We start from the raw sequence: 15,704 nt of genomic DNA on the forward strand, positions 1-15,704 counted from the left end.
ACTTCTACTGGAACTGGGCTTTTCTGTTGCATCTTTGCTGAGAGTATACAGCTCTGTTTGCAAATGACTTCTTGCTTTTTTACAGGGCTACAGACCTCAAGGTGGCAGTTCCTATGGCCAGGTAAGCGTCAGTCAGTCACCAGTCAGAATGCAGCCTTTGAGAAATGGAGTGCCATGGCACAGCAAAAGCACTTAGCAATTCCTCAGAATTTGATCTTTAAAGCACATTTGCTCTGAAAGTGTGTGTTTATCCATGTGCTACTTAGATATCTGGAATCCCAGTATGTGAAATAATGGCACTCAGCATCCTCGTGAGAGCCAGGAGCATGTCCTGCTCCTCATACTGCCCTGCACAGCTTTAGGAAGTAGTTGCTTGCTTTTCCCAATGCAGGCTGAGATCCTTAGCAAAAGGGAAGTAACCAAATTATGTCCTTGTCTTAGGGTGGGTCAAGTTTCTCGGGTAGCAGCAGTTCCTATGGCCAGGTAAGCAAACTAAATATTCTGTAGGAAGTTCTTCACTGATATCTCTGTGACCAGAAAGACTGGCAGATTTTGGAGACTGATATTTCCCTTGGCAGTCTGCACCTCAATTTGAGTCATGGCTTTTGCTGAGAGTAGGACAATCTGTAGCCCAGCTGCCAGCATACTGTTCTGTCTCCTTTGCGCTTTTTGAGAACCCCACCTGCAGCTGTATTGTCAAAAATGTTATGCTCTTTAAAGAAGTCTCTTTGTCCAGGTGATAAATACCTTCTCTTTTTTTTAAAGGGTTCCCAAGGCAGCCAGTCCTATGGCCAGGTGAGGCTTTTGTGCTGAAATGCACTGAGCTTTTCTGTAGGAGCCTGTCTTGTAAATGGACTTTGGGGTGTGGGTGGGTGTTTTTTCCTTCTTGGTGTTGCTGAGTCATCCTTGATTTTGGTTTGTACCACTGAAATACCATGAAGGAAAAAAGAACATAGTACAGAGGAACTTTTACTGGAACTGGGCTTTCCTCTCTGGTATTCTATGATTCTGTTGCATCTTTGCTAAGAGACTACGTAAATGTTTGTAAATGACTTCTCACCTTTCTTGCAGGGCTACCAGCCTCAAGGTGGCAGTTCCTATGGACAGGTAAGTGTCAGTCAGAATACAGCACTTGAGAAAGTGGAGTGCCATGGCCCTGCAAAATTTGGCCAATCTTAAAATATTGTTTTCAATTTATATTGAGTTCTTAAAAAAAACCAACCTCTGAATCTATTTCAAAACTTTTGTTGTGAAAATTACCATTTTGTTTTTCATGGATATCTGCAGAAGTCATAGGTTTCTGCTGCTATCTTATCTTTTCCATGGGTATGGAAGTTTAAAATTGATGGTAGAAATAGTCCATTTGATGCTATTACCGTTCTAGTTGACCTTCAGGGTACAAGACAAATTTATGGTCAATTCTTTGGTGTCTCTTTTGCTCTCAGTACAGAGAAACAGTGTTGAGGAACTAAAGAACACTGGGATAGGTTCTCAGCTGCATGAAGATTTGGTCATAAAGCCTGTAAATGATGAATATTTACCTCCCTTTACAGTTTTTATGTAAATTAAAACAGGTCCGAAATAGCTATGATTTTTTTTTAAGATTTCTTATGTCAGATAGCAGAAATAAACAAGATCCTTCAAATTCTATTTGGTAATCCCCCATCTTTGTAACTGTCCCAGACAGCTGTGGCACATATCTACATGTACATGAAACAACTGCTCTTTTATGAGATTATATTGAAGGCAGATTACATCAGCAAATTATACCCACAGTAACTTTATATTATTGAGAGTTTTTCAAAAAGTACTGTCATCCTTTGGCTAATTCACTTGACCTGATAATTTTAATTTCATTGGGTTTTTTCTCATTTTATGAATCTATGTTTTTTTAAGATTCTTCCTTAATTTTTAAAAATTATTTTTCATCTTTATTTTCCCTCAGAGGAAGGGAATTGTGCAACTGGGGCCCATGAAAAATACAAAGATGGGAAATCAGTATTCACCTACCATTAGCCATCTAATCCCAGTGTCCAATAAATGGCAGGCAAGAAATGTTGCATGCCTTTCTGGAAAACCTTCATAAGACTCGAGTCCTGTCTGAGACACATGTAAAACTACTCTACAATTCTCATTCAATAAATACAGCTCTTCATCCTGAATTAGAAGTATAAAAATAACTCTAGTTAAGCAGCAGAGCCTGTACATTCTCTGTCTTATTCTGGCTTTTTTTACCCCACAAAGAGGCAAACTCTAGAGGGGCATCTGCTTCACAAATACAGTAATTATGAATCAATAATTCATTTCATACAGGGCTACAGACCTCAAGGTGGCAGTTCCTATGGCCAGGTAAGCGTCAGTCAGTCACCAGTCAGAATGCAGCCTTTGAGAAATGGAGTGCCATGGCACAGCAAAAGCACTTAGCAATTCCTCAGAATTTGATCTTTAAAGCACATTTGCTCTGAAAGTGTGTGTTTATCCATGTGCTACTTAGATATCTGGAATCCCAGTATGTGAAATAATGGCACTCAGCATCCTCGTGAGAGCCAGGAGCATGTCCTGCTCCTCATACTGCCCTGCACAGCTTTAGGAAGTAGTTGCTTGCTTTTCCCAATGCAGGCTGAGATCCTTAGCAAAAGGGAAGTAACCAAATTATGTCCTTGTCTTAGGGTGGGTCAAGTTTCTCGGGTAGCAGCAGTTCCTATGGCCAGGTAAGCAAACTAAATATTCTGTAGGAAGTTCTTCACTGATATCTCTGTGACCAGAAAGACTGGCAGATTTTGGAGACTGATATTTCCCTTGGCAGTCTGCACCTCAGTTTGAGTCATGGCTTCTGCAGCCCAGCTGCCAGCATACTGTTCTGTCTCCTTTGCGCTTTTTGAGAACCCCACCTGCAGCTGTATTGTCAAAAATGTTATGCTCTTTAAAGAAGTCTCTTTGTCCAGGTGATAAATACCTTCTCTTTTTTTTAAAGAGTTCCCAAGGCAGCCAGTCCTATGGCCAGGTGAGGCTTTTGTGCTGAAATGCACTGAGCTTTTCTGTAGGAGCCTGTCTTGTAAATGGACTTTGGGGTGTGGGTGGGTGTTTTTCCTTCTTGGTGTTGCTGAGTCATCCTTGATTTTGGTTTGTACCACTGAAATACCATGAAGGAAAAAAGAACATAGCACAGAGGAACTTCTACTGGAACTGGGCTTTTCTCTCTGGTATTCTATGGTATTCTATGATTCTGTTGCATTTTTGCTAAGAGACTACGTAGCTCTGTTTGTAGATGACTTCTTGCCTTTCTTGCAGGGCTACCAGCCTCAAGGTGGCAGTTCCTATGGACAGGTAAGTGTCAGTCTGTCACCAGTCATTATACAGCATGTATGTGATGTTCCCATATATGTATTGAGAATTCTGTGGTTTGTTTCTTAGAATAATATAGTATGTAACCATTAAAAATAAGAGTTGTGAATTTTTTTTGTGAGTCTGGCAATTATAGGCACACTGAAACAGCTGTTTCCCATGTAGAAAGGAGTGCATGTAGGTGTTAGCTTTCTGATGCACTATAGTCTCCAACATACACAAATACTTTACCAGAAAATTCACAGTTCGATGTAGAGGGATGTAGACGCCCAACCTTTTAAGCAGTCAAGCATCTAAAGCACTTGAAAATTTGTTTCTGTATTTGAAATAGAGAAAATGAATGAAAATGAATATTTGGATTACAGGCTACTCTTCTTTTTTTCCCAAGCAGGGTGGATCTTCTTCAGGTGGCAGCAGTGGTTGTGGACAAGTAAGTTCCTTTTTCTCCAAACTATTTGAAAACCAGACCCAGCTTTCTTTCCAGTAGTGACACATTTTTCAACAAGTTCTATAATATTTGTTAGTTTCAATCAACTGTTTTCATTGCTACATGGATTTATCTAGCACAGAGATCAAGGAAGGCTGATATTGTTTGTCATTGTAACTGGTATGAAATGCTTCTCCCATTTAGAGTTACACACTGAAGACAGAAAAGTGATTAATCTCTCTACTTAATAAACAGATAAAATATTTCCTTGGGAATTTTTGGATGTTGCTCCATTTATTTTCTATAGAAAAAAATAGGATTAGAGAGTGGCTCCTGTGGAACAGGAATTAAATTAGTAGTTTTCATCCTGGTTCCATTTCTACTTGTGTATACCTACAACAGTAAAGACAGTGTCTTCAGTGATGAGATCCCAGGTGAATGGATCGTGAATGAGGTCATGTAGTAAACCTATGGTTAAATAAATGTATTGAGGAAAGCAACAAGAATTAAAGAGAAATATAAATACAGATATTTTCACAAGTATTTAGCAGAAATATTAGGATTGGTGTAAATTAAGCATGAATGGAAACGCATGGAAAAGCGTCATAAGAAGCAATACAACATGGACACAGATAACAGCAATCAAACTGATAAACACTGAAAAATGTGTTCCTTTGACCTAAGCTGTGTCACAGGTGACACAGCTCTTGACTTATCTGTGCTGTGAGAATGGGAGTGTGACAGCCAGGGTAGAACTCTTTCTGTGTACTGTTTCTCATCCTGTTATCCCAACAGGAAGACTGGCTGTAGCCAAAATATACCCAACACAGGAAATAAAATGCATTGAGCAGCAGCCTTGCCTAACATCTATAGTGCGTGAATCTAGCAAGTGATAGATGGTCACACTGAGATAAATGGTCACAACAGAGATGGATAGTCACCCATCAGTAACAGTTGATTCCAAAAAAACCCCACCAACAGTTAATCTTTACCAACCAAGAGGAACTAGGGTGATACAGGGAGACATCCATTGCCAGCCTATCTTTCTTTCCTTGTAGCTCACAAGAACTCCTCATTTGATCACCTGCGTGCATGTGTCTTGATGCTTGTGTGTATGTGGGTATGGGAGTGACAGAGGGTAAAACCACACATTTAAAAGATTAAATAAAATTAAACTCACCCTCCGTAAAGTTTTATGGTGAGTTTTGTTGCATTAATTCTCACAGAAGAAATTTTAAGAAAGCAAATTACTTTGAAAGGAAAATGAAGATTTGGGCATTTACCTTTTTGTTTATTTTTTTTAACAGGGTGTTTCATATGATAGCAATCCCTGCCACCAGGTAAATGCTCTTTCTCCTCTTATTTTAAGATGCATCCAAAATTAGTTTTGCCACTAACTCAATTAGCAACAACTTCAGATTCATGTAGTACAAATCTATATAATCTTAACAGTTAGGAGATGAGAACTCACCATCTTCGTGTACAAAGGAGTATCACAGGGACTTTGGAGTCTTTTTCCCCCCTTTTTCCTAGGATTATGCCTGTGAAATGTCTCGCTTTATAGGACATTAAGGCCAGATTCTGGAAAGAATTCTGCTGCAGAGTTGCTGAAGTGGCACAACTTAAATCAGGGCTGGAGCTCACCAGCCTCTCTGTGGACTTTTCCTATCAAAAGTCAGAAAATACTTTAGGACTGCCACTTGGGGTTCCTGGAACAAACTGGCTTAAGAATGCATTCAGTTTGTGCAGGGAACTAGAGACAGCTACATGTGTATTTGTTCCAAGTTCAATGTTGGAACTGTAAAACCCACTATCCTAAAGGGTGTTAGCTATGTTTAAAGAAGTAATCTCTGTCATGTTGAAAATTAGTAAGAAAACAGCAATAGATGATGTCTTTTTTATTTTTGATACTTCTTTTGATTCTTACTGAGTTTTCACAAGGAATAGAAAAATGAGATAAATTAATTGTATCAATAAGTACTGTGCTTTATAAATATATACTATATTTATAAATATACAAACAACATAGATGTTGCTAAAATATATTAATATAATTTGGTATAGTATATACAATGCACTGTATTTAATACATTACTATAACTTGAAAGAATAATATATTAAATACATATGTAATTATTTTATAATAGCATTTCAATTTTTTCTTTGTAAAGAGGAACTATTCCTTTGTAAGACTAAAGAAGGTGCTTAAATTTTGTTCTAAAATCTGCTAGAACATTGAAAGATAATACATTTTGTTTCATTTTCCTTTGCCTCTTCTGAATGAAGCCTCAGTCCGATTTTAGTGAATGGCAAATATCCCACTCACTTCAATAGCTCAGGATTTCACTGTTCTTATTATGCACTTTTGTCACTAATACTTCCAAAAATGCCTCTCCTGATTACACTCGGAGAAGTTACATTCCTCTTCTAAAGGGGGCACGTTGAAACATACTGAGTGTTTTATCTAAAACCTATTCCTGGAGGTCCTGGTACTTCACAGCTCACAGCTTTCTGTGTACTAAAGCTACCAGGGGAATTTTTCATATATTTCTCATCTAGTATTTACCTTTGCACTATTGGCAATCTGTGCTTACTACATCAGAAATTATATCCATATTGCATATCTACTTTTTCTTCTTACTCTTCCTAAGCAAGTATCATAACTTTCATTAAAAATATTCCATATACAAACAGCAAGTGTCTAAAGCATGCATAATTTTTTGTCTGATTTACAGGGTGGATCACAGAGTGGATCACAGGGTAGTCAGGTAGGCAGCTCTTTATTATCCATCGGTAAAAAGTTTTTAAGCATTTCCAATTCAGTGTATAGTTTTCTTGCTTATGAGAGTATAGACACTTGCAAGGTCTCCCCATCTCCAGCCTGTAACTCATTCCCTGCAAACATACTTTTTATCAGCCCTGAAATTCTACTTACATAGAAAGAACTCAGCGCCCTAAGACAGCTCTGTGCGTTCTGATAAAATTAAGCTCTCCAGAATTTTAACTCTTGCTGTTTTGTTTTCACAGGGTGGATCATACTCACAAAACTATGGTGGTAGCCAAGTAAGTACTAGATTATTATTGTCTCCCACTGGGATTTTATGAGCTTTTACTTCCGTGATGGCTGATCGGTATCCAATCTGCAATATTGTAATATTAATTCTAATTATTTTTTGTTGTTGTTTCTTAGCAGAGTGGATCATCATCCTCACAAAATTATGGTAGCAACCAGGTAGGTAGACCTTGATTTTCTCTTGGTAAGAATTCTTATCATATTTGATAAGTTATCCAGATATCTTAAAAGTTGTATTTGTTCAAAGAAATCCTAGGCAATTGTTTATTCCAGCTTTACAGTCCCTGAAGGAAATCACAGTTTCTTCTGTAGTAGTGTTTATATTTTTTTTGTAGGATGGATCCTACTCGCAAAACTATGGTGGTGGCCAAGTAAGTAATATTCTGGTTTCCTACTCACACATCACTTCATATAAGCTTTAGTGTCTGCTCAAAATCAGGTTTCTACATCCTGATTTTGGTTGATTTGTTTGTTTTAAAGGGTGGATCATCCTCCTCAGACACCTATTATGATAATCAGGTAACTAGTTCTTTCTTTCTCCTACTTACACATTATTTGTAGTCCCTCCATCATCTTTCTCAAAGATGTAATAAAACATAATTTTTTCTCTGCTCTTCGTGTTTTGGGTTGGGTTTGGGTGTTTTTTTCTTTACTGAAGATCCATTTTGTGAGGAAATAACTGGTATCTGCTGTTTTTCTAGGATTCACAATATTCCTCAGATGATAATCCCAATCCTTGTGATGATGTGAGTATGTTTTCTCTAATATATTTTCATCACAACCTTTTTTGTGTAGATGAGAAAATATTGCACTGCTAGATGCAGTCTTTTGAGCAGAATGATCCAGAAAGAATGCCGAGTTCCCACACTAATAGGTGTTTCAGCACCTGCATTTTTTTTGGTGAAAGTTGTCAAATATGTAGTTACAGATATGGTTTGTGTCTTTAAATGCATTTAACTTGATAAAATGAAATATGGATAAAAGTATTTCAATGGCTTTGCAGTAACAGAAGATTTTCCCCACAAGGTAAGGATACATTTTACAGTAATTTTCAAAAAAAAAGAAAATCTAAAAGAAAATATTTAAATACATACAATGAATGAAAGAAGAAATGATGGATATTCCACTGCTTTTCATGTTGCATTTCTACCAATCTAAAGCTGCTATTAAAATGTTTTTCAGATTGTAATTATAGGATTTCAAACTAATTTAGACAAGGCTGTGGAGAGTGTGAGCAACAAGTGGAATATGTCCGCATGCTGTTTTGGAAAAAATTAGTTTTCTGTAAGCTTACTGTATTTAAATAATTCTTTAAAAAGGGAATAATTTATTCTTTTCCAGAATGACACTACTTACAGTGCCAAGAGTCGGGTAAGTACTTTGTTTCTTCTGTAATATTCAAGTTCTTATGATTAATGACAGTGTTAGTAACTCAACACTTCTATATTAGACCCATGGACCTCTAACTGTAGTGTATGATTGTTTTATAATACCCTTCAAAAAGCTAATTATTTCTCTGTACTTAAGGTTATTGCACAATTATTAAAAACTGCACAATACAGAATATATACTGATGTATTTTCTTCATAGTATATGCACTTTGACTGGATAGTTTTTTGGGAATTAACCACCTATGTACGTAAGGCATGTACCTTACCTCAAGCTTTTTTCACTTGTTCAAATTTAAACTCTCTTTTATGCTGTTGTTGTAAAGTAACATTTGTCCCTGGTAATAATCTCTCTGTCAAGACTTTCCATCTGTCCTACAAGAAGAAACTCTGATTAACATGGATAGATTGTGACCAAGCAAATATATTGTTGTGTAAATAAATTACATTTTTCCCTACTTCTTTCAGTTCATAGAAAAGCTTTTTTCATGTCACAGCCTCCTTTTGTTTTACTGCCATCTAGAGTAACCTCCTGTCATCAGCTACTTGCCTTCTCTTCAGTTGTCAGCCATACACTCTACTGCTTCATTGTTTTCCCCATTTTTCTCTCTACTGCTTTAGTACTGCACCAAACATGTATTCTAGGAAGTGAGGAGGTCTTCTGAAACATCCTTTGTTTTCGCTTGTATTTACCTTGAATGCAAAAGGTTCTGAAAAAAAAAAATCCTTCAGCAGCAAGCCTTTTTTAGGGGCCTCATCACTTCCTCCTTGGTTCACAGAAGATGCTAGTATTCCCTTGGTTATAACAAAGGATAGGGAATTCTAAAAAAATAATTATACATATTGTTCTTCAGATCATAATGGTTTAGCTGAGGGAGACTCCCCTGGGCAGGAACTTCTGACCGAAGAGCGATAAAGGGAAAACAAACAAAGAATATGCTTTTTATTAAAAATATTAAATATTAAAATGAAATCTCCAGACATTTTCTTTTTCCAGAATATGTGACCTTGACAAGTAGTAGATTTTTGCTAAAGTACTTAGTGCAGATAACTCCACCTCTAAAGTAGTAACAATCTTTTGGCTCCTTTACAGGGTTCTGGTTGTGCAAAGAAGAAAGTTCTTGTTGCCCGAGTAAGTAACTTTTTTTTCTTTTCTTTTTTAGCCCTAACTTGTCCTAATTATGCCTAATTTTTCTGTAAATATGTTGCCCTAATTAATATTCTTCCACTTAAGGAAAAATTAAAATAAAATTACTTTGCTCTTTGCACGAATTTCTTTAAAGGAAATATATATATGAAAAAAAGACATGCAAATCATGCTTTGAAGTAGAGGGCAGCTTAAATTCCTGCTCTTCATTAAGCACAGAGTTGGTCCAAGCTAAAGTTAAAATTAAATGAGTATCATACAAAGGACAGCTAAAATTTTAGCTGAAATGAGATAGAATAATGAATTTAGAAAGTATAATGTTTGGTAATTTACCGTGCTCAGCAGGTGGTGGAGGGGATATGGGTATGTGTATTGTATAGCTTCAAGTCAGACTCAGCAGTAGCCTATAAAAATTATGTGCAAATAAGCTTTTATTTTATAATAAGCCATTCCTACTCAATGTATATAATAAAGGGTCTGGAGCTGTTTTAAATAAATACAGGGGGGAAAAAAAGAAGGTCTATCACAGATCAGAGAGTTTTAATCTCCTGATAGCAAATATTCCTGTTTTTTACAGGATACATCACACGTTTTAAGCAGAAGAGCCTATGATGTACAGGTAAACCATTCTTGTCACCTTTTCTGAACTACTGCTGGTGTTATAGCTCCTTGCTGTATTACCTACAAAAAGAAGGATCTAGTTTCCACAGCAGAGAATTCTGTTTAGGGTTAGGTAGTTCTCTCCCAATAGCACTATATTCATTCATGGCTGGGCTTCGCGAACGAAGATTTGGGAGGGCACTATCCACATTTGCTACAGGCACGCTGGTGGCTTATGAGGCCAATATGTGACAGACATATCCGATTGCAAAAGGCACAGCAGAAAGACTCCTTAGATGGTGTAATCTGCAAGACACGGTTCTTTCTGCGTTGCCTTTTTTCCTCGAGAGTGATCCTGCGTGTGTTCTCGAAGGAGACAGCTGCGTTATAGACGGTGTGTCTCCAGGCCTCCCGATTTGAGGCCAGAGTAGACCAGTAGACGAGGCTACCCTTACTGAAAAATGTGTCATTTTTTATTTCTTCGCAGAATGCATCTTCTCCTTCAAACAGCAGCCACGCTGACGTCCAGGTAATAACTAGTGTCAGGTGCATGATATCACTGCAAGGAGCTTTCTGATAAATTATAATTCATTCTGAAAGTTAGGTTCCATTAATCCTTCCGTGCTGAAGGATGCTATTTTGAATTGGTAGCGTTTTCCCTATAACGTTATAACTTTGCGCAGTTGTAAATGGGCCCAGAATAGAGAGTCTGTTCTGTTCCTTCTCTCCATTAAGCAGGTAACCATCACAGGTGTTTCTTTACGTAACATTTTGTAAAAGTCATTTGCAAAACACCAAAAGTAGGTTTAGAATCTTTTTTTAAAAAACAGTCCTGCTCTAGTGATGGTAATGGCCAGATATATAATTTTTTCATTTTAAATTTGGTAAGTAGGTACATCTTAGGGGTTAGGTACTTCTGTTACAAAAGTAGAACCAACTTTGACATTCTATAGGATCGTGTACTGATGCAGCAGTGTATATGTTAGAGAATTTTGTGAAATTTAAATGATCCAGAGTGGCACTTGATTCTGTTTTTATTAAAGCATCAGCTTCCCAGAGATCCTGAGTCCTGCTACACGCCACATTATGCAGATTTAACACTAGCATAGTCTCTGTCTCAAGAGAATTTGCAATCTAATTCAATAGTGCAGTCAGATTTATAAGCTCCAGAAAATAACTGTTTTCTTAATTAGTTTTCCTGATACCCATTCCCTGTGTATGGTATCATTAATTAGGTTTCATCCAAATCTATGTTTTCACAATAATTCAACAGATAGTGCTTGTTCATGCAGGAAAGTAGTAGAAAGAGTTTGTCACCTTACTTCTCACTACATAATTTTATAATGCAGGTTCTGATAAAATGCTTTGATAAAATGTAATTGTTTTCTTCAAAGGGTGGATCATTTATTGCAACCAGTGGTGGATCAAGTAATCAGGTCAGGATTGTTTTTATTTTTAACTAGTCTTGTCCAGATTGCTTCCTGGTAATTAAACTAATTAAATTCAGGAATCAGAGTTTAAGTGAAGTAGCTTTGCATGGAGGATTGGTCATGTTATGCATTAAATTGTAAATGAAGTGACTGTTCAGATTAAATTTATCAAAAATGGCTCTCTGAAGTCAGTTTTCAACACTGTTTCAATTCCATGTATGTTTTATTGGTGAGAACACAATGGTGATTCTCTGCACTCTTGGACTACTTGATACTTCTGTCTTGCTGAGCATCTGTCCCTGAGACACAGCACCAAGTGATGTACTATCAGTCCAACTTTCAAAGCAAATGTTAACTATTCAGAGCTAAACTCATTTGTTCTAGGTGTAGGAAAGGTCACAGCTACTCTGTAATCCCACAGACTTTCTTCCCCTAAACTGTTTCACATCTGAAATAAGATTTTATTTTAAATTTCCACAAATCAATGATTGTTTCCTTTTTTAAAAATTTATAGGGTGGTTGCATTTGTCCTGATGGAAGCAGTGGTCATAGACAGGTAATTATTTTTCTGAGTTTATACTTCGATCTACATAATGGAGTATCTTGAATTAATCACCTAGTAAATATGGACACTTGGTTAACACTAAACATTAATGTTCATTTCCTTAGTATGGGTAAACTACATACAATGAAATGGAAGAATGAATTCCACTTTATTTGAGCTGCATAGTTACTATTCAGCCACTAACTTCCTGTACCTGTGCTTGGTGATCCAGATGCTCTGTCACTTGACTGTTATGTGCTAATTATTCATTACTTTCAAAAAACAGTCATTATCCCTTATAGTAACCACAGAATTTAATTTAATCAATTTAATTGCATCCAGGTTAGTTTCCTTGTCTTTCTAACTGGTGCAATAAAATACTGTGACTAAAACTTCAAAATGTGTAAAAGTTTCAAAATTTAGTTTCTTAAATCAACATTTAAACTGTTCTTTCCCATAAAGACAATCACTGCAATTTCTTTGTCACTTGCACTGGATAAACTTTTCTCTTAGGCAATGCCCCTGTGCTGGGAAAAAGGCCAAGGAATGTGCTTACCTGGACATTATAGAGTAGTTTTACCAGGCTTCTGGCTTCAGCTGGCAAAGACAGATGAACTTGGATTTTAAAGTCACCTTTCTTCTACCAGAATACTTATTGTGAACCTTTTACAGAAACTGTATTTACATAAAACCATTTGAATGGTGTAATATTTTTTTTTTTTAGTTTTCAATTTCAATGGGAATTATTTTGCGGATTATTCTTTCTATTAAAAACCCCCCATGCTATTTAAACAAACTAACAGTATAAAGAAATTACTGCTTTCTGGACTTAAATTCATTAACTTAAAATAAAGAGCAGTCATTTTGGTAAGGTAGAATACCACCTCTTTTACCTAATTGAGGCCGAGCAGTAATCATGACCTGTATGTTTTAAAATATCAACTAGTCTATTTAAAATAACTACTGTTGAAAGTTATTTGAGGAAAAACCTTTATTTATCATGTGACTGTAAATCTATATCAACAAATCCATTTATAAGGAAAAAGGTGGACATCTTTATGCAAGTTTTCATTCTAATGAGCCCTTTTCTTTACATGCTTTAATTGTTGCAAGAAAGGACTTAGTTTGTAACAGGAATCCACCACATCTTGGTTGGGGAGAGGAGAGTGTATGTATTTAGTTGCTATCAACAAAAATTTTCAACATGAAGAAAAGAAGACATCAAAATTGGATACAGTAGAAAATCAAGTCTCAGTGCAGATGTGTCCACTTTGATTCACAAGAGATTGTTTTCCAGTTTGCAGTTTTATCAGCTGATCAAATTAATTTATGATGAACTAGGTAGCAATAGACTTGATCTTTGCTTTCACCCAACAGTAAAATCCAGCAATCTTTGCAAGGAATAGACTGAATTAAAAAACAGAGCTATCTTCATTTTCTGTCCAGGGCCCTCTACATGTGGCAGCTACAGTGCCTTAGATTAGCATGCAAACAGATTAGCTGTGATAGGTAGGTACATTCTTCTGAATAAAAAAGCAAGCTATAGGTAGATGTACATGTACAAATAAACTACTGTTCATAAATCTTACTTCCTTGATGATTCTTCAGCACAGGAGGAAAATTCCTGCAAAAAGTTTTTTCAAAGAAAAATGGTTTTCCTTATGTGGATCCTGGATCCCCAAATGTCTCACACTGCAATTATTCTGCTTTTTCTCTAAGTTTCATCTAAAGGCAAGACCTTAGTCTACTGCTCTGAGGAAGCAGTCTAACCATAGAATAATACTTTCCCTGTTCTGTATATGAAGGGGATGTGACAGTAATAGTGGATGCTATGGACTGGTAAATAGTGTTCTCTCATAAGTGGTGAGCTCTCTAAACACTATTTACACTTTGGAAGTTCAGTGTTCTGGCAATTTTTAAAAAGACCATCAAGATCATGATCATCTATAACAACAGAGTCTGCAAGGTATGACATTAGATTCTGTGATTAGAAAGAGTAAAATTAAATGTTACTACTACTACTTTCAGATCTTTTAACCTGAAGAGAAAAAATCAGAAACCTGCTGAAGTTTTCCTGATCTCTAACAAGCCCCTCCCCCAGCATTCTCTTTTAATGTTTGCGATAATGTTGTCCTCAAAAGATTTATTTGAAAGAACAGAAATTCAGAATGGACTCACTTACGTAAATGTCTGCTTGCAAGAAAATAGCTAGTCTATGTTTTCATTTCAGGGAGCCCCAGGTTCTTCATACAGCACATATTCTGGTAACCAGGTAAACATTCAGATAAAATGCCCTATTCAGAAGCTCCATCCAAAACCTTCCCTTGAAGGAGTAGCCAAATATAAACCAGTAACCCATTCTGTCTTCTGCACAGGGAGGGCCTTTCTTCTATCCCGGAGGATCCTATGGACAGGTAGTAGTTCTTCCTCCCTTACCAGGATAACACAGACTCCCATCCTCCTGGCTCCATCACTCCCAGTATTGTGGGTGCTATGACATGCCATAATTAGAGACCTGACTGTTGTCCCTTAGAGCAAAAAACTTAACCCTGATGTAAGCTAGAGGTGTGAAGTTTGACAGAGAACAGTACAGACTGGTATCTGCAGCTTCCTTGCAGAATACAAATTTCAGCAGGCTAAGAAAGTTGCCACCAGAAGATTTCTTCTAGTTTAACCAGTCATGGTCTTGAATTTTATTCAGGTACATAGAAATTAGCTCAAAATTGAGAGAAAGAGTGTAAAGAGAGAACTGGATAGGCAGGTATTTAAACTCTTGTCTGTGAGAAAATAACTGGTTTGTGTTTTTCTTCTAGGGCGGCCCAGGTTCTTCCCACAGTTCTTACTCCGGTAACCAGGTAAATATTTGAGTCACTGTGTCTTCACAGGAGCAGTGTAAAAGTATTCCTTGAGAGAACAATGCAACTACAAACTAGTAAATTTCTGTGTTTTCTGTGCAGGGAGGGTCTTCCTACTATCCTGGTGGATCCTACGGACAGGTAGGCGTTCTTTGTAGAGATAACAGAGTTCTTTTATATTCATTCTTATGTTCCCTGTGTAGTGGCTGTTGTGAAATATAACACCCAAGAATTGAATCAACTGTTTGTAACTTACAACATTAAATCTGTCAGAGGAAAAGACTAAATTGTATTTACAACTTTCATCCAAATAAGAAAATCAGTGATAAAAAGTTCCTTCTGGTTTAACAGTATTGCCCTAGAGTGAGAGTTGGGTACATTGGTATTTACACCATCCTGTTTGCAAGAAAATAGCTAGTCTGTGTTTTCATTTCAGGGAGCCCCAGGTTATCCACACAGCACATATTCTGGTAACCAGGTAAACATTCAGATAAAATGCCCTATTCAGAAGCTCCATCCAAAACCTTCCCTTGAAGGAGTAGCCAAATATAAACCAGTAACCCATTCTGTCTTCTGCACAGGGAGGGCCTTTCTTCTATCCCGGAGGATCCTATGGACAGGTAGTAGTTCTTCCTCCCTTACCAGGATAACACAGACTCCCATCCTCCTGGCTCCATCACTCCCAGTATTGTGGGTGCTATGACATGCCATAATTAGAGACCTGACTGTTGTCCCTTAGAGCAAAAAACTTAACCCTGATGTAAGCTAGAGGTGTGAAGTTTGACAGAGAACAGTACAGACTGGTATCTGCAGCTTCCTTGCAGAATACAAATTTCAGCAGGCTAAGAAAGTTGCCACCAGAAGATTTCTTCTAGTTTAACCAGTAATGGTCTTG

The 15,704-nt window shown here is 37.0% G+C and overlaps 1 protein-coding gene across 1 annotated transcript in view; it reads left to right on the plus strand.

The window, feature by feature from the left end:
• Positions 1 to 15,704, plus strand: part of LOC116791060 (hornerin-like) — a 64,238-nt gene that overhangs the window by 29,644 nt on the left and 18,890 nt on the right. Inside the window, exons 20-41 of the mRNA XM_032696724.1 lie at positions 86 to 121; positions 442 to 483; positions 766 to 795; positions 1,072 to 1,107; positions 3,737 to 3,775; positions 5,080 to 5,112; positions 6,508 to 6,540; positions 6,800 to 6,835; positions 6,963 to 7,004; positions 7,181 to 7,216; positions 7,326 to 7,364; positions 7,547 to 7,591; positions 8,187 to 8,216; positions 9,327 to 9,365; positions 9,958 to 9,999; positions 10,468 to 10,509; positions 11,375 to 11,416; positions 11,925 to 11,966; positions 14,768 to 14,809; positions 14,912 to 14,950; positions 15,246 to 15,287; positions 15,391 to 15,429. Coding sequence (XP_032552615.1) covers positions 86 to 121; positions 442 to 483; positions 766 to 795; positions 1,072 to 1,107; positions 3,737 to 3,775; positions 5,080 to 5,112; positions 6,508 to 6,540; positions 6,800 to 6,835; positions 6,963 to 7,004; positions 7,181 to 7,216; positions 7,326 to 7,364; positions 7,547 to 7,591; positions 8,187 to 8,216; positions 9,327 to 9,365; positions 9,958 to 9,999; positions 10,468 to 10,509; positions 11,375 to 11,416; positions 11,925 to 11,966; positions 14,768 to 14,809; positions 14,912 to 14,950; positions 15,246 to 15,287; positions 15,391 to 15,429 — 846 coding nt within the window. The remainder of the gene's footprint in view (positions 1 to 85; positions 122 to 441; positions 484 to 765; positions 796 to 1,071; positions 1,108 to 3,736; positions 3,776 to 5,079; positions 5,113 to 6,507; positions 6,541 to 6,799; positions 6,836 to 6,962; positions 7,005 to 7,180; positions 7,217 to 7,325; positions 7,365 to 7,546; positions 7,592 to 8,186; positions 8,217 to 9,326; positions 9,366 to 9,957; positions 10,000 to 10,467; positions 10,510 to 11,374; positions 11,417 to 11,924; positions 11,967 to 14,767; positions 14,810 to 14,911; positions 14,951 to 15,245; positions 15,288 to 15,390; positions 15,430 to 15,704) is intronic.

The sequence above is a fragment of the Chiroxiphia lanceolata genome, chromosome 9, assembly GCF_009829145.1.
Source record: "Chiroxiphia lanceolata isolate bChiLan1 chromosome 9, bChiLan1.pri, whole genome shotgun sequence".
NCBI classification, from domain to species: Eukaryota; Metazoa; Chordata; class Aves; order Passeriformes; family Pipridae; genus Chiroxiphia; species Chiroxiphia lanceolata.